This window comes from Solea solea, chromosome 1, assembly GCF_958295425.1.
Source record: "Solea solea chromosome 1, fSolSol10.1, whole genome shotgun sequence".
Lineage (NCBI taxonomy): Eukaryota > Metazoa > Chordata > Actinopteri > Pleuronectiformes > Soleidae > Solea > Solea solea.
In genome coordinates, this window is record NC_081134.1 from 6,654,590 (window position 1) to 6,681,074 (window position 26,485).

General features: G+C 40.2%; 1 protein-coding gene across 1 annotated transcript in view; it reads right to left on the reverse strand.

Annotated features, from left to right (window-relative positions):
- Window positions 1-563: 563 nt before the first annotated feature.
- The window catches only part of tmtopsa (teleost multiple tissue opsin a), a 39,610-nt gene continuing 13,688 nt past the window's right edge, over window positions 564-26,485 (reverse strand). The window contains exons 3-4 of the mRNA XM_058629315.1: window positions 11,099-11,332; window positions 564-1,293 (exon numbers count right to left, since the gene is read on the reverse strand). Of these exons, the coding sequence (XP_058485298.1) occupies window positions 1,012-1,293; window positions 11,099-11,332 (516 nt within the window). The 3' untranslated portion in view covers window positions 564-1,011. The remainder of the gene's footprint in view (window positions 1,294-11,098; window positions 11,333-26,485) is intronic.

Sequence of the window (26,485 nt, forward strand, 5' to 3'; positions counted from 1 at the left end):
CAAATGTTGTCCTTAATATTATACCTGTCTACATATATTGACAGTGTGCCCCTGAGCAAGGCACTAAACTGTTGATAAATTCCAGGATGTCTTGGGGTCAACTCTGTCAACTTACAGCGGCCCTTGACCTCAATCCTTCTTAAATAAACGGGCCACCTTATGTGCACACGTATGTTAAAGTGGAAATGTGTAATTAAAAAAAACCAGGAACCTCCAGAGAGGCACATGTTTTCAGGGTTTTAACCTACATACCAAGTATCTGTGGTAGTGCTATCCACTGAATATGGCCAGATATTGCATATTGACTGCAACAGTATGCATGCAGTCTTTACTGAAGAAAATACACAGTAACTTTAAAACATGCACCTATTTCTTTGACATTTAAGTCAGATTCCTTGAAGAAATATGTGAATGCTGCTAGCATGCTAGCAATACTACGTGTACAATAAGTAGTTAATTCCATTTAATTAACATTTTTTTGTATTTCAAAGGTCAGGGAGACAAAATAAGGAATGACTGATGGTTTGAAATGTTTCCATGGTATTCTGATTAATCTGCCAACCTTTGTTTTTTTTTTTGTCTACCCGAGCAAAGACTTAAAAATGCATGGTACATTTTTGTTCTTCAACCTCACTTGGTAACCACATACGGTAACCAATCAATATGTCCTATGACATTTTTCCGATCCTCTTCAATCATTGCAGCCTGACTATGCGTCCTCCTAAAATCATGACAAGATCATCCTTCAAATGCTCCTTCTCAGCGAGATGGGTGTTCTCTCTCTACAGAGACTCCTGCAGACCTCTTGCAGGTTTGCCACCTTTTGATATCTGCTCATATTGTCCAGAGGCAGTCTAAGATTGCCCTTTAATGGTCCGTCTCTATAAGCCTGGGCAGAAATGATGCAACAGCTGTGTGAATCCACCTAGACTGGCAGGCTGCTGCTCTCTAAGCCTCAGTTATACCACCGCTCTCATTATTAATGACTTCCCGGCTGAGTGTATTGGCTCATCAGCCGTCAAAGTGGGCCACTAGTGATACCATCGCGGGTTTGATGTCTGACGAAGGGGCTTTGGTGATACCATTTGTGAGCTCAAAGGAAGGGGCCAGCTGGGGCAGAGTGATGGCTGGTTGGCCCAAGGAAGCTACCATAAATAGTAAGTCGTTGCTGCGGCGGGGGCCAGGGACTGGTACACCCCTCATGGCCTTGGTGGCGACCTTGGACGAGCTCCTAATGCTGGAGCCTCTTTGAGGAGCCTCACAACGCAGCAGGGCTTGGAGACATCTGTAAAACTGGTGCAAATGGACAAAACAGAGACATGATCAGAAATGGTCTATATCACACTCTTAGACCATAGATGTACTGTAAATACAAACCCAGACAAGTTATGAAATGTGAACTCTCTTGCTAGAAATTGGTTGAATACAAAAGATATGTTCAGTCGTGACTTAATGCATCATTTAATTAATCTTCTTTTTTGGTAATTAGTTGTTAATTAGTTGATTAGTTTATGATTGATGATTTCCTCTATCCTCTCCACAGAACAACTCTGTTACTCAGAGTACTTTGACACCTGCCTCATGTGTGCCACAATATGCCAAGTGACATAATTAAGACAATTTAGTTTTACCTATTTTTACCCATTTCATGGACAGAATGGTTGTTGCGTACATTTAGCTTCTCTGTCATACACATGCAATCCGGTGGTTCACTGTCTTACTAATGTTATTTTCCATGGTTTCAATGATATGCTAATGTTGAAGCTGTAAATGTATGACTTATAAACACATTGCTCATCATATCTATTGGAAAATGTATTGATAATCTGGCTACATGACCTTAAAAATAGGTCCTGGTGTATCGTTATTAGTCGCAATGGTTGCAAAAACAAGTTTCCCAAAAGACACATTCACTCTCTCTGTCTTGTATTGTGTCCATTGTAGTAATTGTAATATTTCTCTTACTGCGCCTCTCAGCAGCTATGTTAGGGGAGAATACAGTTTTGGTGGGAATGCCTTGCCTTAATGACTGGCTGGCGCACGCAAGGTGCAATGTTCCTTGCATGAATTGTGTGAGGAAAACCCATTGATTGTCTAACTGATTTCCTGCTACCAACCTCTGTTTAGACCTTTCAGAAATGTGGTCAGCCATAACTATCCCGACATAAAACGTGTTTTTAAAGGTGGGAAAAAAAACCGGCTCATTCTCACTCCTTCCTATAAGTGGTCTTGACCTCTTTTGACCTAATTAATTGTAAATGTACGTAAACTTGGTACTTTAGGTGACTGTAGTTAAACTCCAGTCTTTGCACCCAGTGTTAACTGCAGGATGCACCCAGGCAGAAAATAAGAGAGAGAAGGTCAGGTTTGTTTTTACTAAGGCTTGGATTTTGCTTCTCACCTTAGACCTTCAATCAATATGTAGCCACCTTCAATGGTTTTTCATTTCATTTGTGCCACAAACATTTGCTCTCAACATTTCTTGGTTAAATCATTTTTGTGGGACAGGCTTTACACAATTGTCCAAAATCATCTTCCTGTATTGCACGTTTGCAGCAGGGTTTCCACTTCTGCTCCACCTGAGGTTCAGAGTCATTTTCCATACACATCCATATCTTGATACCCTTCAAGTATGATCATAAGCGTGTGTGTACAACCCAGGTTTAGATGAGCCGAACCAATATAAGGACATCTTAAATTTCTTGAAGCCAGTTTACGAAAACAAATACAGTGAATTTGTTTTGTTTGTACAGATCTCAGCGACATGTTATAAAGGTAAAATGAATCCTAGGCACGTGTTAATGTTGGGTAATTGACCTGGCAGTAATATTTGAGGCATAAAGTATTACAGGTCTACATTTCTAGTAATGCTGTATTTTAACCACCACCAAGAATTGAATTTTATCAAAATATCCTGTGGTTTGGAAAGACAGGCAGTCTCTAAGGTGCAGAGTAAAGGCACTGACATCCATACACCATCTGTCAGGGTCTAATAAATAGTGAATGGACACATGGATATATTTTTTTAGGCTGGGAAACCGATCCGGCATTCCCCAGATTCTGATTTCATGCAGAACGTCTCGTTTTATACCGACCTCTGCACAACAGAGAGCCACAGCCGCTGATGGACAGGCAGGAAGATTCTGAATAATTGACGACCCCAACAGCAGGTTGAAAGCATAACAATGCATTCTGGGTATTTAGCTATGCTTTAAATTCAAGGCGTTCCCTACCACATCCGAGACATATTCACAACATAGCGCCAGAGACTAGACCCCAATTTAGGCTGGTTTCTTTTTCTAGGTTTCCTCTTAACGTGGACTTTGAAGATGGCAATTCTTGAGTAAACGTAGTATACTTAGTATACTTTCTGAGTTGTACGTATACTTATAGTCTACTACATTTTCTCAGGAGGTGCAAAATCTGATGAAACTCTTTCACATCGTCTGAGTAAGGTAGGAAAAACTCAGATTGACACATCAAAAGATCATTGAGAGACAGAGAAACAGATGAAAGGAATCCAGATACATGCGTAGATACATTGACTTAAAACCCAAACATATGTACTATGTGCAGAAGAAGTCATCCAGCACTGATGGACTCACTAGCTCATGTAATATATCCACAACCTAAAATGGGCTTGAACTGTAATTTTTTATTTGTTTGATCAGATGATTTTTTTCATATCATGTCACAAATGTATCTCTTTAAGAATTGTGTAGTACCCATATCCACATTGAACTTCACCTGTGCTTTGCAGTCCATCAAACCCCTGCTGAGAAAGGGACTGCGAGAGCGAAATCCCTCGAGAAATAACAAAAAAAATCCTCTCATGGCGTATCTCTGGCCAATACATCTGCCCCCTTTCTTCAGTCTGTCTGAAACCTATAGGTCATCTATTAATGAAGACTTGTGAGGAGATGTAAAGAGAGAGCATCTCTCTGTGGTGTTGATTCAACACTCCCCCACTCTCCGCAGCTGTCCAAACAACACACTGAAGAGAGCTAGACAGGCAAGCGAGTGGTTGAAGATAGTTAAGACACAGGCATCAAGGCTCACGTCACGGCAAAGATGAAGGTAATGACAGATAAATGGATTAAGCATGACATGAGATGGAAGGAGAGAGATGCACTCAGTGGTTTGGCGAGGAAAGGTTGAAGATGAGTCGAGAAGGGCCGTCTCATACCTATCGCATCAGGGTTTGGTTGACTGTTTTTATGATCTGGGCTGATGCTGTATGAGTAGAGGTTGACAAAAGAGGGTCAAATGTCAGGCGTCATCTTAAACAACAACAAAGCCCCATCTATCCTTCCTGTCCATAGCAGGGAACACCTGCTTGGTTCCCAGCATTTTTTCTTCTTCATGTTATAAAAGACTCTCATTAGCAGTCGACTTACGTTGGCTTTGCAAGAGGAGACAACAGTTGTTTGTATAGGAGTCCAACATAAAGCAGAGAGAGAGAGAGAGAAAGGCGAAAAAAGAACATAGGCCAGAAAATAACTCCTAATAAACATCCAGCCAACACAGCTGCATGCAGAAATTGACCGATCCTACTATTGCACATCGCTCTTCGTGACACTATTATGTGAACACAATAATTAAATGTAGCAGTGTTCTCATCACAGCTTGTGAGTTCAATTACCAGCAGTCTATTATCAGTAAATTACATGTAATGCATTTAAGGGATCGAAATTAATTAACCTATTGTGTTTATATGTTTATAGGCATCAGCAAACAAACCGTAACTTAATTTGACAATTGTATGTGTTAACTTGAATGAATAAATTCTAAAGTATCCTGCAGTCCAAAGAATGCAATTAAAAAGAAGTGTTACTTTTGAGAACATGAGCAGAATAACGGATCATTAAGGGACTCCGCATTTGCTGCAACAAATGGAAATACAGTTAGATTTGGTGCCGTTAGTGCCGTTCTTTAGAGGTTCCCTGGATGAAGCAGCAGGCTAAACCAAACAGGGAGCGCAATGTAGGGAACTATCGTATAAGAGCGAGCCAAATCAAGACATCAAGTTTTTGATTTTGAGCTTTTTTAAACCCCAAAGTTTGTTTACGCAATCAATGAGTGAGTGAGACTGTGTTCAGATCTGGGATTAACATCCATCCTGAGATATCCAATCACAAGTGGACAGCACTAAGTATGATTGTTCACATCTGGCATTAAGTGACTTGATCTCACTGACTCACAGCCATATGCAAAATGCACATGTATATCATTTGTGTTCCCAAAGACCATTTTATGTTTTTAACCGGTTTGACTGTACAGATGTACGTCCCTGATTTGCTTATGTGTGTTTGTGTTTTTCAACTAAAAACAAAAAAAACCATCATGGTTAAATCAGGTTAAATCGTAGCTGTAGCAGGTCAGAGCGGAGGACACAGTTTTAATGTGCCCTGCACTTGTGACATGATCAGTCAGAATGGATGTTAATACCATGTCTGCTCTTCCATAAATCGGGGCGTCTATGACAATTATTTCCTTTTTCAAGGACAGACAGCAGTGTTTTTATTGTATTATATCGTATCGGAGCATCATGTCATATTGGGGATGATGGAAAAGGTGTCTAGGATGCCGAGGACAGATTGTGTTCCTGCAGCTGACAAATGTGTAGTCAAACCACATCCAATGTGATATTTGCGATCAGATCTTTAGACCCCTTCAGGACGCATTGGAGTCGTTGACATCTGTATTAATCATGAGCTGGCTGTGATCAGATTATTAAGGATGGATGTTAATTCTAGGACTGAACAGGCTTTATGTGGCCCCTATGTGACCAGCTTTACTTTGAGGCCCTCATGAATGTGAAGAGAAAGACAAAAGAATGCAGTAATGCACTTAGCAGTGACGGGGTAGATCGTTGAGAAAATAACAGGATGTGTTAAACTGCAGTTAACATGGAAAGATGTTGAAGTGACGCCACATGTCAGTTTGTTTGATGTAGTTTTCACTGTGCGAGTCTGTTCCTCTTGACAGTAAGTCATCGTGGAGTGTGGTTCAATCATGCTCCAGCAGTCTATTACAGTCTATTAACAGAGGATTAGGTCTTTTTGTGGCACTGGTGTTGATTCCGAGCGAACCGCTATGACTAGGGCTTGGTGTGCTTTGACTTGCGGTTTGAGCAGTGTTTTTAATTAAAAATAAATGACATGAAAAGAATGGTTTGAAAAATATGCTTACTCTCTTACTTCCAGGGAATTATAGCTGTGCTGAGCATAATAGCAGCCATTTATCAAAAAGGTGCCAGGCCACCACTCCAGAGTCTTTGTTTATGCTATTGCAGTAATTGCCTCTTGTAAATGATATGTACAGTAATGTTGGTAATGATTTCAGTGAGTGGAGCCAACATTAAAGCAAAATGATCAACTAACAAAGTAAAACAAGGAAAACGTTCCATGTAAATTGTATCAAACATCATGTAAGACACAAGTGATTTGGCAACTGAAAAGTTCTAAATATGAACATAATTTACAAAATGTTGCTATTGAAGAAGACACAAAACAAATGATAATGATTGTGAGGCCATTATCTGTGATATATCTCTGTTACTGCTTTCATGTGGCTTATTAGATATTTAAGATATGAAAACCAAACTCTAGTGTGTAAATAAAAGAAGATTACAACGTTAGGCGTCCAACTTTCGGGGGGAAGAAGCTGTTTAGTAGGGGTGGGCAATATGAGCTTTTACCATTTACTCTTCTACCATGATTTTTCCATCATGATATAGCGATGTCAATTGTTTTGATGAATTTTCACAGAATTAACGTGCAAACAATGCTGTGATGAAGGCTGCTGGCAGCTGACATGCAGTTAAAAAATGACCATGCAAGAGAAATCGATTCAGGAAAAGCTTACCCATAATTCCTGGGTTTTTCATGCAGACGTCTGACATCCACTTGAGGACCCTTGGTTGTGACTGTGGCTAATTGTCGACGGGACAAACACACACCAGCTGCTACTTGTATCTGTACAGCATTTTTAGTCTTCAACTCGCCTCAACTCACAGTTTCCATTGTAACGGGCTGGGAGGAATTGAAGACTGAAAATGACATACAGGACATTTGGTGTCGCGCTCTCTCGCTCTCCCACTGAAGTCTCCCACTGTTATGAGGTCAATGATGCGTGGGCCAAAATGTCCCATAAGGTCATAGCTCTGGCGCTGTTGGCGGCAGCTTGAATAAGAAATGTTAGATGAATCCTTCTGTGCCTCGGGATGACACAGCAACCATAATTATACTGCATTTATTCTCATGTTATCAACCACTGAAAGCTCTTCACATGGAAGGACTCTTCAACATGTGGCCTGGAAGTGCTTGGGATTAAACCACCGACCTTTTGATTCAATTTAATGTAATTTTTTGTGATTCAAAACTCCTGTAACTGGTGCATGGTAGCTGAGTGTTAGCTGGAAATCACAACAACACAATCATTTTCATAAATGGAAACCCTGAAACAAAGATATGCAGTTAAAAATAAAAACCTTCTACAATTAATTACACAGATAATTTTAATCCTGGCTATTCCAAACAAAGCCATCATTGTTCCAATGTAATGGTCCAGTAGGCAGGATTTATGATGATACACTTTTCAGCATAAATCAAATCAAGTGATCAGAGAGAACAATACTTCTGCTCTCTTTACAGCCACACAACAAAAGAGAGGAGAATGCAGGGCAGAGCGTCCACGCAGTATTTGGTGACAACTAAACGAGAGTCGGGCAGTAAATACAATGAAACTTGTGTAATTACTGGCACAGAGATTCGGAGAGATTGCCATGTGCAATCTAATGAGAGGAAGTGAAAAACATCAGTATTTTAACATTCTGCAGATGTGACTCAACCATCAACTTCTTTCCCAGCAATCTTGCCTACTGCTGATTTAACTGTCTTCACCTCAGAGCGTCATGCACTGAACCTGTCTTTCACCAATCACCGGCTGTGCTGCTGCTCTCCGAAATAACAATAACAACTCAGGACTCCCCTCGTTAATCTCAAACTGGCTGCTGGCAGCTGATGAGCACTGTAGGCATATACTGATGGTCTACACTTGAAATACATTGTCATTCTGGAACCGTTTTTTAACTTCCCTGTGGGAAATATGGGATAATCCAGACACAAGTTGTAGCACATCTGTGCCTTTATTCTCCGTGTTGCTGTGGTATATCTGAGTTTGCTTTATTATTCATAAATAACTGGATGCTGATGCTCTGGTCCAGTGATAATTATATGCTCAGACAAAGTTTAATCCTGAACTAAACGGAGCATAACACAGAGGTAGCAAGCAAAGTGAATTAATGGAAACATCAGAGTCTAATTAAGGTTCAGGGGTAAAAGTGAGCCGCGGGCCTTATTGATCTCCCATTTATGCAGTGCAGACAAAGTCCTAATACTTAGGCAATAATACTGGTGAGGACATTCATTACATTTGGCCTTGGCTCCAAGTTTAATAACAAAATCTATTTCTAGGGGGTGGAGTGGCTCAGTGGTTAAGACCACAACCCTGTGTGCGAAAGACATCATGGTCGCAAGTTCGATTCCACCCCTGGCTGATTTTACTCAATTCCATTGTAAGTCGCTTTGGATAAAAGTGTCTGCTAAATGACATGTAATGTAATTTAATGTATTAGTGACCATAATCGCAGGACACAGGAAGTGAGGTGACAACAGTTACACTGAATATTCTTTTCCCCACACAGCTCACTCAGTTCAGGACTTCTCAGCTGTGACTTAGAAGGCCACAATTTAATTGAAAATTAATTCAGTTAAGGATATTTCATTTCCACTCTCACAGAACAAATTATACAAAAAAAAAAAAACATATCGATATCAATCTCACATTTTTAATCCATACCCAGCACTAGTAGACGCTACTGTATATCTGGGCAATATCTCTTTAGCAGTGGTTCCCAAACCAGTGGTTAAAACCCCCACACGGTTCAGGAGGAGTCCTGAGACAATGTTTAATACTGATTGACAGCATCAGTTACAGCATGTCAATTTAAAATAAAGTAAATCAAATATTATGACGTTTTTAATTTACTTTACTAAATAATGAGTCTCTGGACCTGAACCCTGGTCTATACTGTAGGATATACTTGATTTGTTGAAGGTTGAAGCCAGTAATTACAGGTGTTTAAGTCTATTACGCAATTATTGGCCAAGTTTTGTTTTCCATGCCACAACAACGCTTAATCACTAGCAGCGTAAGGACTTGTGCTTGCATTGTTTCCACAGTGATTAACCTCCAGTCTGCACATCTTATTTTCCTCTATAACTGTATATAACTGTCTTCATAGTTGTCTGAAATGGAACCAGACGGAATTATTCTTTAAAAGGTACGTGTACTCTTAGAATACTGTTGCGTGGGGAAAACTGCACCAGTACTGATTAAGCAATGTGTCTCATTAAATCTGATTTATATTCACCAAAGACCTCTGCTGGAAATAGCCTGATCTAATTTTGAGGAAGGAGAACCTGTGATCCATTTCAAACAGTATTTGGCTGAACCAGATATTTCTCAATAAAGCGGCTCCAAACTGAATATTTATAGAAAAGGTTGTTTTCACGAGTCTGTGGATTGGATTAAATAATGCCCGCACATACACACACACACACACACCGCTCTTTGCATGATAAATGCTGAGGTACTTTTAAGGTCCACTGTGATTTATCATTTGGATGCATAGGCTTTGTGTCTCCAGGTCCATACTCACTAATTTAGCATGCAGCTGTAGTCAGATGTGGCTTCTGCTCTACACATGTTGGCCACTAGAGGTGTAACATGAAACCGATTCTGTTGTTCACTTCCCAACCCCGGCTGCCTCTGGCTTTCCTCCTCCTGCCTCTCATCTCTGTGCCATCATCTCACTGCTGTCGTTGCTGTGGTTTGTGGCTGTGTTTTCCTTTCACTTTGTCACAGATGGAAATGCATGTATATGTCGTATCTTTTTTTTTCTCTCACTTGTTAAAAGGATCTGCAGGATCTGTCATAGTAAGAAGAAGTGTGATGTGTTTGAAATAGCTGGGATAAAGGCACCAGCTGCTGAATCAACTCTATTCAATTCACAGCCACACAGTCCTGTTGAAGTAAATAGTTTTTTGGTGTTAATCTATGTGAAAGGTTTTTGTTAGATTTATTTTAAGGATACTGGGTAAACGCACATTTAGGTTTGACAAGTTGGAGAGTGGCAGCGATCAAGTGACAAAATATGCTTTTAGCATTATTGAGAAATGATTGATGATTTATTTTGGAGTTTTCAAATGAGAATATGTCACGTTATGTCGGAGACAACGTCATTGTTTTCGAATGAGTTTGGGTGCATCTCCTGACAGCAACTTATAAATGAAATAAAGCAGAAGAAAACATAATTATCGTCCCCAGACAGTAATAACATCTATTCCCCAGATTGTAGTTCACAATTAACACCGAGATAACTCCCTGAGCTATTCATCATACTGTCTGAAGTGGGCATGGGCCAAGGTTGTTTGAGACTTCCACTGTGTTTTAATTTATTAACATTTCAGACAACAGATGCCTTCGTGACATTGTAAACACACCTCCTGGTTTGATAATGAGCAGTCAGGAAAAAAAGGTTAGACTCGCATGAACGGCTTGGGTTAGTCAATTACAATATATATTAGATTTGTTTGTCGTGTCCTGAGTTGCACCGAGATGCCAGATTAGACAAGACGCAGTAGAGAGCGATCAAGGCCCCTTTACTGTGTTGTTTATGTCATTAGATGGAGAATTTTTGTAGTCTGCAATGTGGTTTCTGACACTTTCGCAAAGGCAGAAATACACCGAACATGTGTCGTGAAACTTAAATGCACGGCTCCACACACAGGTAAGCAAGTGAGATTATTCATTGTCAAGAAGGGCACCGGAAGAGTGTCTGATAGGAATATAAAATAAGTGTTTTCCATTTATACAGTATAAAACAACCTTGTGAACAGTCAACACGACTGGCCCTGGGACGTGAGGTACCCTTCACCTGCCGCTTCATGACGGCAAAAGACAAAACGCTCTGACTCAAGCCACAGGCCTCCCTCCCCCCATCTCTCCCTCCATCCCCGCCTCTCTTCCTCACCTGTTTATTCATGAAGACATAGATGACCGGGTTGATGACCGTGCTCGTCTTGGCCAGGACCGAGGGGATGATACTTGCCTCAGGCGTGACGAAGCCCGGTGGCCCGAATGTGGCCGTCAGGGCCATGATGCCGTACGGCAGCCAGCACAGGAGGTAGCATATCACCATAACTACCACCATGCATAACACGCGCTGCTCGCGCTTCCTGCTCATTGATGCGTTGATCCCGCTCACCTGGAAACATCAAAGAGAGAGGATTAATGTTAATGAGTCAGAAATCTATACACAACGTATTCAGGCACCTATAGGTTTTTGACTTTTACATTTGATCTTTCTTTCCCTATAGAACAGAATGTAGGAACCTATTGGAAATAACATCGGGATGACAGGAAAGAGAGAAGGTTATATTTGTCCATGTGAGAGAGTGAAAGGCCTCGCGAGAGATCTCCAGTGGTCTATTCATTCACATTTGTCGTTTAATCTTTTCATTTACTGGAAGCTGATATCTTAGACATAATCCTTAAGCATTGCAAACATAGATAATGTACATTTTGTGTGGCCTCGCAGGCTAAAATAGGAAATAAACAGCAGACTTGGCTCTGTCTGAAGGTAACAAAATCCGTCTGTCAGCCAGTCTCACTCATTTACATGTCACATTTAGTTTTGTTTAATCCAGATGTAAAACCAAAGGCTTTTGTGAATCTCTGGGGTCTTTGAATGGCTGCCAAATAAACAAGATACTGTATCAGATTTTTAAAAAAGTGAGCATAAGCTGTGTTTTTAGGCAGATTATGTGACTTCGAGACTGTGCCAGGCCAATGGTTTCCCTTCTGTCCTGCTTTTATGCTCCGCTAAGATAACTGTCTCGTGCCACTTTTTATTTACTTGTGAAACATAAAATTCATATTCATTTTCCTGCAAAACAGGCTAACTTTGGGATATGGCTTTAATCAGTTTGCCATCATGAATGTTCCTGTGCAGGAAGCTGCCGTTGAAGAATTCTAACCAACTTTATGTGGCTAAAGTGTCACCAGGAGTCACTTGCTCTGAAAACTAGTCCTGAATTAGAATAACAAAATGGTTTTTTATTAGCACAGCATGAAAATAATTCACACACTCGTGAATCTGAACATAGACAGCAGAGGGCTTACTAATGCAGTCACCGTCATATGGACAGTAACTTCTCACTGACAGACAATTTCACTCTCCACAGACTTAAGCTGTCTCCGCTTGTTTTTCTGCCTGATGGCCACTTGTCACCTGCTGTCACTCAATTTCGACTCCGACAGTGGCCTGATTTTGTGGAGAAGCTGAAGTGCGCTGACAGCAGAAAACTGTACACACACTGTAGCTGCTCACACACGAGTGAAACACACAAAGAAGAGAACCAACATGACACTTGTGTTGTGATCCATCTAGAGATCAAGTCTATTTTCACATAGATATTTGACTTTTACCGTACTCTACGCACGGTGTATAAATGTTAATGTTAGTGGATTTAAAATATGTATACAGTAGAGTATATTCAAGTGTCTCTTCTGCATTATTCAGTTTACATTCCACTGACAAGCTGTAAAATTATGCGTACTTGTACACTCTTTGCTGTCACTCACACTGTTTTCACACATTTGCATGAATATACACATAAATCTGGCTCTCAGTTTCCACCGGTCTTTGCTTTTTGTGTTACTGAGACAATATAATGACAAACAAATGCTTCTCTGTTTTTGCAGACTAATCAGGCCAAAACAGTGATTGACAGCCTCTTTATATTTGGCTCATTTGCCCCCAAGTCTGATAGAAATTGCATGTTCACAATGATAAAGACAGAAGTATTTGCGGTCTTAATTGTGTTAAGGTTTTTCAAAAGCAGGCGTTTTTTGTGTCCTTCATTTACAGAGGTTTGTTATTCCTTTACCCATAGTGTTTTAAATCCAGAATTGGGGTCCTAAATATGCACTAAAGTCAGCATCCTCATTTGATTATCCATGATGTAGAAGTGTTAATTTGTTAGTCTTTGTTAGAGTGACCGTAAATGCATTTCCAACAAGACGGAATAGTCAGAATAACCTCAAGCTAAATGTAGTCTTTGAATTGCATTTATAATGATCATGTAACAATACTAACCATGAAACACGTGGAAACTCAATGTAAAGCGGGTTCAGGACCAACTTTCACTCCTTTTACGATCACTGTGACGTTTTTAAAGATAAACCATGAAGCTATAAAAAAATACAGCACTTTGGAAACCTCTGCCAAGGCCACTCCGTTCCCCACCGTGTCACTGTACTGTAAAACAATAAAAAAAATTAATAAATCAAGAATCCAGATTTGTATCTGGATTACCACCAAAATGTAATTACTTAATCTTTGCACCAAAATATAAATCTCCAGAAATTGTCATCCTTTTGAGTAATGCTGGGCAAATCCCAAGATACAGAAAAAAGAAAGGAAGAAAAAACCCTCCTTGGTAGAGGGAATAATAAGACTCTTGGCCCTGGAAATCGACCTACATTAGCATATGGCTTACTTTTGTATGGCCCATAATAGTACTGCTGACCTTTGCAGCTTCTTTCAGAGACGGCAAACATGCAGTTTATTCTATTCATTGCACTTGCTCTTGCATTGTCCCTATTTGAAAGACAAAAATAACCTTCTTTTACCCCCCCCCCCCCAATACACACCTCCCCACCGAAGACAAGCCCATTACCACAAAGCAACAAGGGGGGGTGAAACTACTTTTGACTCCCTCTGTCATCAGATCTCTGACTCAGCAGGAACAACAAGAAAGCTCTTTACAAAACAAATTGTATTTTTTCTGTTGTCGTTTCGGATTCTGGTCAAACAAACCAAACGCACAAATAATTCCACTAAATCATTTTGTAACCTGCTGGAAAGAGTTGAGAGCCGTCTGTGTTCTTGTGTCTCTCCGGACATTATTGTGTTTGTTTTTTTTCACCACCTCCTGTTTAATCAATGTGTTTCAGACGTGATTTTTATTAACCGAATGAGTCCTTTTGGCACAACAAAGCTTCATATTCCTTCCTACATGTTGGCTTGTTCTGGTGACTTCCTCACTTTGTCGCCTCTGATGAGAAGGCGGCGACTTCAATCTTGGTTCTGATTGAAGAAACGAAGAGGTAACGATCAGACAAATTGAGGAAATGGGGAGTGAGCACTGATGATTGTAATCAAAGCCTGAGTGGCTGGTGAAAGGCACTACCATGTCCTCAAAGAGAAATGGATTCATATGCTAACCAGCAATTCACAGAGTTGAATGTGTAATGGCACAAAAAAGGATTTGTCTAAAATTGCCTGACATAACCATTTGACAGGGAATATCTTCATAAACTTTACTGACAGAAAACCCATCAGCACATCCACTTTTTCCTAAATAAATTATAAGAAATGTCTATTATATCAGTATTGTAACGGAAGACAGGATGTTGTCATAGGTTTTGGATATGGTCATATTGTAATTTGGCATCTGAGTTATTTTCCTAGTTTTAAAGACTGTTGCAGTACTGATATTGAGGCAAATATTGCAAAATCAATATTAAATTACATTGAGTCATATAAATATTAAATATTGTTTAAAAAAAGTCGGACAGCGACTCCAACCCTGTTACTACGTCCGGTCCAAAACTCAGTAGCCAATCAGCAGCCAGCTTGTTAAGGCCCGCCCATGGTCAGAATCGCAAACAAAAACCACGGCGCAAAGAACAAATCAGGGAGTGCAAACACAAAGGAGTCGGAGCAAACCATATTCCGATCATTTAAACAAATAAAATACAATATTTTTGAATTTGTTAAATCGATATTTTATTTGCAATTTGTGGATTTTGATTTTTGTTTGCTCAAATCTTAAAGTTGTATTTGTTTCTTATAAGGAATGCACTTAAATGTTTTTCCCTGTAAAGTAACATTTTGTTCAACTAAATGACCTTCGTCTTCTTCTTCTTCTTCTGTCAGTGTTGTGTCACATTTCCATATGCACTAACAACAAACAAACACACCAGCCCATTCAACGTGATGAAAGCTGAATGCTCGTGCACTCTGGGTGAAACGTTTCCGTCGCTTCCATGTGTCTTCACATGATTGACGTGATCTTTTGTGGGCAACACTTTGATGATTTCGGAGAGGCTTTTAAATGGCTGCATGGCAGCAGCTTCATAAGCAATTTCTTGGGGACCTGCAGTTTAGTTCCAAAATCTCTCCGCTGTTGTCAAATGAATTCTTATCTTTTCTCTGTGTTATTAGAAGTTATTGACAAAGCACAGACAAACACGCACAAACCACTGTGCAGAGAGGACTAGCACCATGCTGTCGGCATCACATTTTGAAAAAAAACGACACAAAAGCCCTGCTGGACTCAGCTAGTTTTAGTTTTTTTTTTTTTTTTTTAAATAACATTTCTTCTGGGAAAAAAAAAACCCCAGCAACACATAAACCTTTTTTATGGGAATGAAACCTGTTCCAAAAAAACATCATAAATGCCTGTCTGCAGGAAAGATGTGTTTGACAGTAATTGTTTTTTCTACCTTTAACTTCCTTCTGTCTGTCTCAATACTGATGTTGGGAGTAAAAAAAAAATATGTGCTCAGTAAGTGTCAGCCATGTTGGGAAAAGGCACTCACTCTGCGGCCCTGTGCTGTCACAATGACACCTGCTGTTTAAATGATCTGTGAGTAGACAAACAGTCTATTCTAATCACAGCATGTCACAATGCAAGAGCGTGAACAGTAGTACACAAAGGAAGAGGATCAACTGTAGCTGTGTTGCTTTTGATTATGTGACTGGTGTGCTTTTTGCCAAAAGTGGAATTTCCAATGAACGGTCAGATTTATTCCTGCTCAGACCCTTTAAGAGGAAGTCATTCCAGACTGGAGCCAAATTTAATGGACCTGTGATTACAACTGATTATTTCCGCGATGAAACGAGTAATCCTTTGGTCCATAAAATTTCAGAAAATGTTAAAAAATGCTGATCAGTATTTGTCAAAGCTTGAAATATTATCTTGGTTTTTCCACAAACTAAAATGATTCAGTTTTAATGATTTCTTTGTCATGTGGAGCAAAGAAACCAGAACATATTCACATTTAAGAAGCTAAAACAATCAGAAATCTTGTTTTAATAATGAAAAAAGCTTCAAACCAATTAATTGTTAAAATACATTACATTGCCTCGGTCATCCTGTCATGTCTGTCTTATTGTGCTGTCTTAATGTGTGTATGGACGGGTTGATTGCTGTAATTTCGCTGTACTTCAGTATGTGTGACAATAAAGGCCTACTACCTACTACTAATTAATTTAGTAGTCGATTAATAATCGATCAATCGAGTAATTGTTTCGGCTCTACTCCAGTTTTAACACTGCAGGAATAACGGACACAAATTAGAGGAATTATTTAAAAAAAATAGGTGTCTGGCTGCAATTGGTGTTGCCATACTGCAGCACGGCATGCTTCAAGTTTCAGCATTGGGCTTGTGTAAGAAAAGATCACTTTTGATGGAGAGGGAAGTCAGGTTGTGCTTGCTTTGTGGGCATGTGTGACAGTTTCCTGTCTAGAGTCATGTCAGATCTCCTGCAGATTTCGTGCAGGAGTCGTTATCTTCCTGTCAGAGATGATGGGAAAGTCTAGTATGGGGGGGGGGGGGGGGGGACATCCATCCTATCCATATTTTTTAGCAGTGTTAGTTTTCAGGGAGAGTGGTTCACAACTCTTTGTTGGCATATTCGGTCTCCGAAATATTGGCTACAATTGAATTATACAGCAAGAAGGTGGGATTGAAATTAAATATTTGAGTCTGAATGGCTCTCATTTTAAAAATTTTTTTTTTTATTTTCATTACCCAAGCTGAGAGGACATAGAACATTTATACAGACATCATTTACAAGGGAAGTTTCATCACTGTCAGAAAACTAATGTTCTTTCCTCCGTTCCTTTTTTGAAGTTAAGTGTAAAAGTTCACAGACAAAGCCCAGTCAACTTGTAAATCTGTATTTTGGTCACAAATTTTCTTTTACAGTTCACAATGTAAAAGCATTACAGACTCTTATTATGGCCTAGGTTGTAAAAAGCAGTGTGGTAAATCAGTGTCAGTATTGTGACCCTGTGCTCATTATCTCTGAAGCCAGAGAGTGGGTGGGCGTGGGATCAGCTTCTTCTTATGTCACTATTATCAAAAAGCCTCTGTGGCTAAAGATTGGTAAGTACAGCTGCAAACAGATCATTGAACATTTTAATAAGCACTGAACAAATATGCTTTTCAGATTGCTTTGAGATTTAATTTGTGTAACTTTCTTGGCAAAAATGGATGTTGTGGATTTGCAAGAGAATCTGGACAGAATCTGTGTCACTAGGCATGTAGAGGAAATGTCACCTGCACCAAGCTCCAAAACAAAACATACATGAAATTGGTCTCCAGGGGGATGACGGGGATAAGCAAGCAGCCATGTTGATGCCATGCTCTGACAGGACTGAAATAAATCAACTCCGACAAATCCATTTTCAAAAAAAAAGGTCTGTTGAGAACTTTAGTCGTTAGAGCTGCCCCTGTCATAGCAGTTGTGATGCGATTGTGATGCATATTTCCCGACATGTGGATCAGACACCAGTCTGCACAGCTGCTCGTTCAATTCATCTTTTGGCTTAATCTTTTTGTTGTTATTTTTCTGGCTCTAATTTGTTTATTTATTAGTCTTTCAACTTGCGTCTTTACTGGTCACTTTCACCGTTGGCCACAGGAGCATTCGTTTGGTCCAAGATGCTTGGCTGTTTGTACACACAAGTGGAGCCGCCTGTTGATAACAGAAGCAACGGCATTAATGGCTTTAAATGTGTACTTGGAACAAGCAGCAAGGACACAAAACATTTTGTCGACGTACAAACAAAAGGCTGCTGACATGCTTCAAATGAAATGATAAACCATATTTGCCGATGAGGAATGACAGGTGAATGTTTGTTGGCAGAGTTATTTTTTTTCCTCTTGAAATAATCGCACTGGATTTCCTGGTAATGACGTATCCTCGAACTGCAAGGACGAGCTGTGTAAATAATGTCATTTAGTGGGACTGACTGAGTGACTGGGTCTCGCTGCTTCCATAATGTTTTATTTATTCATTTATTTATTGTGGCGATCAACCACAACATAACATAACAGGATCTTTTCAGATGTATGTCTTCAACCAATCTAGGAATCCATCGGTATTATCATTTGGCAACAAATTAGCTTCGGACGGATAAATAGGACAAGAATTCTGCTTCCTGTTTACAGAGGAGCAACATGAGCCATGCCAGGTCAAACGGATTTGGTGAGGAAACCAGAACCCATTTTCAAACACCTCACTATAATGCAGTACTTCTTTATCCTCTGCTCTTGTTTGCTTCACTCTTGCTTCCCTTTCTTGTTTCCTCCTCTTGCATCTGCCTCGTTCTTATCTTTAAAAAAAGAATATGGAAGGAAAAGCTGTGGTTTTTAAATGAACAATGGCTGAATTTCATGGAGCGGTGCCATGTCTAGGATCCCGGTGCTGTTCATGCTGGCTCATTGTCTTCCAGGGACACTTATCCAGCACATGTTCTGTTCCTGCTGTAACAGAAAAGCAGGAACAGAGAAAAGCTGAAGGAAATCAACACCTAAGTACAAACTTGGTCAAGACAATAACACTTATAACCACACACACGGTCGTACCAATGTGCCAATATGCACCAATGCACTCTTAATGAAACCAACAATCAGTTAATTTGCAGTCTACAGGGCAGCTAACTGGGTTACACTGAGGTGGGAGGCTGCCAAACTGTTGGAAATCACCCCAGCTGAAGGCAGTTGTGGGGGGGGGGTACTCTTTATAACTCCCCCACCTTCTCCAGCTGCCGCCTGCTCTCTCGTCTGTCCACAGCAGCACCGGACACAAATTATTAGACTGTGAGATGCGGTGGAGAGCGAAGCCGTGTGACAGAGAGCAGGCAGTATCAGCGAGACACGAGGCTGGGAACAGACAGAGGAAGAGGGAGGGAGGAGTGCAGCGACATACAGGAGGGAGAAGAAGTGGCATTGCAGTAGAAATAAAAGAGTGGGGAGGGTGAGAAGTTGAGGAGCACATAGGGAGGAGATGAGAGATTTCTGTTGGCGAGTCATGCAAGTCCAATTATTGATGGCAAATCAGCAGAGGGACTATAAAGTTCTGTTGTGTTAGAATGAGTGGTGTCCACCCAGTTATTGCTGTAATGAGCAGGTGAAGCTTTCAGCTTGGACCAGCATTAGCCTGGTGAGAGAGTGTGGCCGTGTGGGCCTTGATACACAAACACAGTCAACCTCAAAACAGATCTTTGACCACCAGACACTTCATATAACATTTATTTGCACTATTTTTAATATTATTCAAACTCATCTCCAGACATTCTGACAGAGGTGAATGTTTTTTAAGGTTTTCTTCCAACAGGTATACAGCTAACCAATTAGAATGCATGTTGTTGATGACATAAGAATATTTCCCAGCTGACATAGGGCAGCTGGGATTGGCCTGTCCAATTAGCCTAATCCCCAAATCTGCATGTTTTTGGACTGTGGAAGGAAACCGGAGAACCTGGAGAAAACCAACGCACACACGGGGAGAATATGCAAACTCCATGCATTAGCCAAATCATTGGAAGCAATTATGATGTTTTATTGTTTTTTTTTTGTGATAATGCACTATCACCACTCTCGACACTCCTGTGAGTGTTGAGCTTGGACAACTTTTATACACCACACCCCCTCAACCAGTAAAAAAAGGAAGTTATATTCAGTTACTTTCTGAGTCCCTTTACTGTAAACTCTTGACTGTCTATCCTTCAATCTTTTAGAGTCACTTTCTCAAGGTTCAAGTCTACGAAATGCTGAGAGGCTTCTTGTCATCTTGTCACTGTTGAATGTAACTGCAATGATGTGGAGAGAAGCAAAATACGAGACGAGGGCTGTGAGGAACTCTCTTTAAGTTCATTTAATGAGGGGGAAACTTCTGAACTTCCAAAAGCCAGTCCCATCCCTATAAAATGAATGATCCTCATACATTACAGGTCGTTTCCTAATTGTATTATACCATGTGCTGCAATCAAAGCACCTCCAACTTTTGACTGAACTTAACTGGGCATACACTACGGGATAGTAAATGTAATAGTTTCAGGCATTGCTATAATTGCTGAAGTTTTCGAGTGAAAAGTTAGTCTTGGTGATGTTCAGCTGGAAAACGCCTCTGTGATCTCCCTCCTCGCTGGCACGACTTAAAACTGCAACATATCAAAGTGAAGTTGATTCCCAGCAGCCCTGGGTTTATACTTTTGACAACTGTCGCTCGACATAACTTAATGATTTTTCAATTTAAGTTTTCCACGTAGTGAGGAGACGCTCACACACTGTCTGAACTTGCAAGAATACTTTTATTGCTGCGGTGTCCCAGGACCGGGCAGTCTAGTACCAAAACACCACAGCAATATGAAAATGTTGCAAGTTCACACAGCGTTTGAGAGTCTCCTTGCTATTCAATTATCTTTTTGCATCTGTCTTAAGAGGTGGATGAGTGGAGTTTTTTATTCTCCATGGAACCACTGCCCTCCAGCCAGCTTTTGCAGTTGCCAGTTTACACCCTGACCACAACTGCCAGGTTGTTTATCTGTATCCATGTCTGTGTTTCTTCTTTTAATAATTGATGTGGTTTTACTTAGATGATGACAGGAGTAATGGAAGTGGTGCATTGTTTGTGCTTCACTCAAGAGAGACCCAGGGAGAATATGGCCTGATGGCTACATGAAGTAATAGATGAACATGAATATGATGGTGTCCACGACACAAGAAAATTGGACAGGTGCGCGACACCTTTTTTTCTGTCCGTTTCTGTAGCTTGACACGCTGTGGAGTCTAAATCAGCCATAACATGAACACCCCAGACTGATTTGATGGTACATTTCACACTTTCATTAAACCAGACGTCAGTCAACACTTCACTGCACATACACACATACAAACGCAGCACCTTTGCCTGCCTTGTTTTGCCTCAGCTTTTCCAGCTCCTGAGTCGGCTCCTGTGTTCTGCCAGCGCAGTCGTTGGCTGCTAAACATGATTGATTGCAGGACTGTTGCATTAGTCCTGTACACCACTAGCCTCCTGTGGTCTGCCAGACACTACACCAGCCTCTCACCCATCAAAGGTCCTCTCTCAGCAAGAATCCGCAACGCTGCATTGAGTTGCTTCACAAACATTCACTGCCCCCCTACTACTCCTCTTCGACGTTTCCTATCCTCCTGTTCCATCTCTCCACCTTTTGCCCTTGCGCTGAGTTGTTGCAAGGTTGGGGGTGGGGGGGGGGGAGAACCATGATTGTAGTTTTATTGAATGAGGGAAAGTCAAGTAAATCTGCCAAGCACTTGGGAATAAGTGTCACCAGCTGCTCTCCACAGACAAACAACTTGTAAAGGAGGAAATCACGACTGAAATTATGGGTAAGATTGCTGGGGGAACTCGGGGTCGGATGTATTGAATTGGGGGGTGGGGTGCAGGGGCATGTGACTGGAGCCGAAGTGCTGGGACATTCATTCTCATTTGGAATAGCAGCACTACACCTAAGGGACATAAGGGAGCGGAGACACTCTACGATTGGTACAGAATTGACTAGTCGAATTGAGCAAAGGGCCTTTTTTCAGATTGTTAGATTGCTTTTGGTCTGGAGATCCTGCCTCTAGTCCCTGCTTCTTACAAGCTCTTATGGGACTCTATCAGAGGAGTGATGTTCCCCCAAGTGTCGGAAATACAGAGAAAGGGGAAAAAAAGAATCATATCTGCCAGCTGTGAACAAGCTGTTAAAGTTGAGTGCATTGCAGTCCTTACACATGCTTGCTTTCAGCAAACGCAACTGACATCTTTGACATGAAGAATGCCTCACATGTCTGGATCCTTGAGTATTCTGTATGAACCTCTACCTCTGTTAAATTGAAGAGAATAACATCACAAAGCTGAATACAAGGTGGAACTCTGTGGGGAAAATTGTCAATTGGCGGAAGTAAATTGAGCACTTGAGGGCTCACATTCTCACAAGTGACAGCTTTTGTTGAAAGAGTGGGCATTTTATTTCATTTCATTTCATTTGATGATTGGACTCACTTAGTCCATGTAATTCAAACACAAAGAGGAACTCCCACAGAGACATCCACATGCTTATGGACAGCCTTCATTCACACTATGCTGGCGCAGGCTTTTGTGATATACCCGAGGCATAAAATGTGGATATTAAAAAAAAACTGGAATAAGTGAGACATAAAAGAGGTTAAGTCCAAGGCCCTTTTTAGACTGCAGCCCAAATCAGATTTTTATGCATATCCAGATTATATCTCGCTTTAATTTTTTTGGCACTCTGGACAGATAAAAATAAAAACCACATACGGAGGTGGTTTCAAATGCAATTCTGAGTGGATTCTTACACAAACAATCGCCACAGTGGAAGACGATAGTTTTAAAAAATGGGATTAAAGCAAGATAGACAAACCCACCAGGCATCACTGGTCAGCCTGCACCACACGCCCAAGACGAGACTAGACACCGTCACAATGGACGCGCAGTTCAGATCTGATCACTTGCAATACATGTGAGGTCAGGTAGATCACAAATGCTTACGAATCCAATTTTGGCTCCAGTCTAAACGAGGCCAAAGTGTTCTCATCATGTTTATAATTATCAAAATTAATCAAATAGATTTGATGTTATTCAAATAAAAACGATGACGGGACACGTAAGCAAGAGCAGCTCCTTCCACATTCTGGAAACTTTGGCAAACCGCACTCCACAATGTTTTGAAGTGGGATAATTGGAACTGTAAATTGTAACACACTGTTCTACATATTGTTCATTTATCCCCTTGAACACAAGCAAGAAATTCTGTGATACAGAAACGCTGCTCATGCATCTGCAGCTGTATGTTTGACGTGTACGTTAAGCATGTGATGTATGTACTATCCTGTCACTTGATCAGCTCATTGATTAGTTACACAAATAAGTAAGTGAACAGATGTTCCTGGACATGTGAGAGTGTACATTTAAGCATGTGATTAAATTGAACTGTCCCATTATCCAAATCTGCTCAATAAAACCAGGTAACATTATGCTGTGAAATATTATGCCCTTGCACACGTTTATAGAAGCTCATACACACACAGTCATATAGTATGACTTTTGTCCTTGAGCTTCATCAGTTTAGCAGCAGGGGGGCTAATGGCTCATCAGTCAGGGTGTCCTGGAACTGCCTATAACACACACACACACACACATGCCTTTTTACGGCCTTAAACACATGCCCTGTGTATACAGTATAACTGATTGTCCCAGTGAGGCTCCAGTGGAATACATAATGGTACATTTCATTCCAACAACAAATTAGTTACAAACATGAATATTTAAATTTAACATAGCTAAGGAAAAATTATCCAAAGTGCAAAACTAATGATAACATTATGTTTTACTGAGTTCATACTCACCTGAAAAAGCATATATTTTGTCTCTATCTTAATCTTTAATTAGAACCTGTATCTACCTAGGGAACAGGTCTTCCTAGATACGTTCTCCATCACTGGTTTCAAAAGTGACGTTTCCAAAGTCTGGGAGTTGCAACTGAAAAGTGACAGCTTCCTTTAGCTTTAAATTTGGAACAAGTAACAACTAACAAACCCTAATCAGAATCTAATCTTAGAGAACTAATGATATTATAGAGCTGCAGGTCATCTCTAATGTAACTACCCAACTACACAGAAGTCTAAAGGTTTTCACAAGAATTGAGTGAGGATTCCTAATTTGATGGTTAACTCTTTCTTCTAGAACAGACCCTCTCAATATGTTGTAGTCGTGCATGCCTTTAAAATTCTTTAAAACATTCTACTCTATGCAAAAACACAAAACGTTCATTTGTTACAAGAAATTGCATTGGCAGAAAGTAAATCACAAACTTTTGGATCTAATTAAGAAATAGAGTTAGTTTGGAATATAAATCTCCAGTGGAGATCAACATGTCAATGAGCAGACCGTTTATTTTTTTAGGAGGGAGCGGTAAGCTAGTGAAGAAATTAAACATGGAACAACCCCATCGACGTGACAATATATCTGTGGCCGCTGCTCCACTTTCAATGCACAATTCTCAAGAGGTATGTTAGATTTATATCCTGAGGAGTAACACAGGTGGGGCAGAGTTAGACTATAATTCCATGAAATGAATCGCTGTTCATGACTGCTACGCTGAACAAATAAGCATTAGTGTATAAAGCTTGTGACCAAATGTTATTTTGTTTATATATGTTGTCCACAGAGATGGCTGCAGAAGCGGCTGCCTCACATTCAGATTCTCTAATTAGGCCATGGCTTATTGGGTCAGGATGGGTGGAGTGCCCAGAAAATGAGCAAAATTAAAATGACTAACATCATGTAGACACAGCAAAACCCTTTTTGCCTGCAGGTACGTGATAAAGACTGATAGATTAATTCTTAATTTTAGCCAACTATTGGCTACTGCCTGGTTATATCATTACCTGGGGCTTTGTTTACCTTTTGTACTGAAATAATTCACATTAAGGCACATACAGATATAAAATAAAAAGTCCACTCAGTGGTAAAACCAGAACCAAAACTGACTATGATCAAAATGGGTCCTGCTTCTGTAATGAGACTGTTGTATGGGAATCATCACTTATTTAAATCTGTCATTTGACCTTGATGACTGAGACTCGGAAGCTTGAACTTTTCTTTGGTGTCTCGGTTTCTTCCCCCGGTTGTTTCAGATATTGATGTGACTTTGATACTTGGATCCTCTTGGGGAATCATGAAATCTAGTAAGTTAAAAAGCGGGGTTGATTCTTTCAGATCCTTCTGTCCCACTTTGTTTTGGAAGCAAATGAACTGGGACCAGATGCCCCTTTTTATTTACTGTATGTGGCATTTTGATGACAGCCATCCAAACTTCTTGTAGAGTCTATAGTTCAAGAGTCAATAATTAATATTGTAGTTCTGAATAATTTAATGACTTCATCACATGTGATAGATCTGATTTGAGCGACTGAAAAACAGGAAGCATGATCTGGACATACAGTAAGTGTCTGGGTAAACTAGTTACTTTCTCTCTTTGCCAGAACCTAAGCTGTTTGGGCAAGTTACTGATCAAAGTTAAAACATATCACGTGACAAAAAGCATGCACAAGCAAATTAAGGACTGCAGACATGCACCCCCGATTTGTTATCCATTTTCTCTGATAATTATCTCCAACCTAGCCATGTATTGTTTTGCCTTAATCTAACATGCCATGTTTGTAAATAAAAGATGCAAAAGGAACTGAAATGTTCTATCTGTGTTTGCAGTCATAATAATAATATCATTAATATAATATAATATTCTGCAGATACTGAGCATTTATTCCTGTCCAATATCATTAGTAACTGGTCAAGGTGCCAATGGCAGGATGTACGTCTAATCAGGGTACAAGGTTAGTTTATTTGCCTCCCCTGGGGGAAATTTGGGAAAAAACCAACATCAATTCATGGATCGCTGCCACCCAGAAATACACAACAACACCTCAGGTTCATAATGCTGCTTTTCATCTTTGGGGGGTCTTTTTCCTCCTCCTCCTCCGCCTCCTCATCCTTCTTTTAATAATTTCCAGTTGGTTGTACACCAAGAGGTTAAATGCTGCCCTCCACAGTTTCTGTCCACAGTTCAAATTTCTTCAACACAGTTCAAAGCTCCCCATCAAAGTCCTTCTTCTTCTTCTTCTTCTTCTTCTTCTTCTTCTTATTCTTATTCTTATTCTTCTTATTCTTATTCTTATTATCGACTCCATACACTCTCAAAGTTGCTGCTGGGTCATAGCTCTGCAGCCCCAGGAACCTCGCGCCTGCTTCTGACACAAACTATTAAAACAAATTATATCGGAACTAGATCTAATAATCAAAATAACCCTGATAAGTAGGTTATTAATTATTGACGTCATACGGTTAGAATTAAAATTTGTCACTTGAGCGCGAGTCTTAGTTTGAACCATGTGATGTTTGTCCAGCTAAAATAGGTTGATGAGGTAACCGTTAGCATGTGAATTAATGTGAGTGTACTGATGCTGCTAAAGCCATTCCACTTAAGTGTTCTAATTGTTTAATAAAAAGGATATTTATTCATTAGGGGAAAGCAAAACACTCATTTAGCAAACTCATTTGCTCACCCCAATTTCCAACAGGACAGCAAGTCGACACATTGTTACCTGACTAATACGTCTTCTTACCATAAACTCCTGTTCGGAAACCATTGCCCAATCGCTTTGGGTTAACTGTGAGTGGAAGTCACTACTTGAGTGCATCTGCTCTTCTGTGACTGTCATGTTTGTG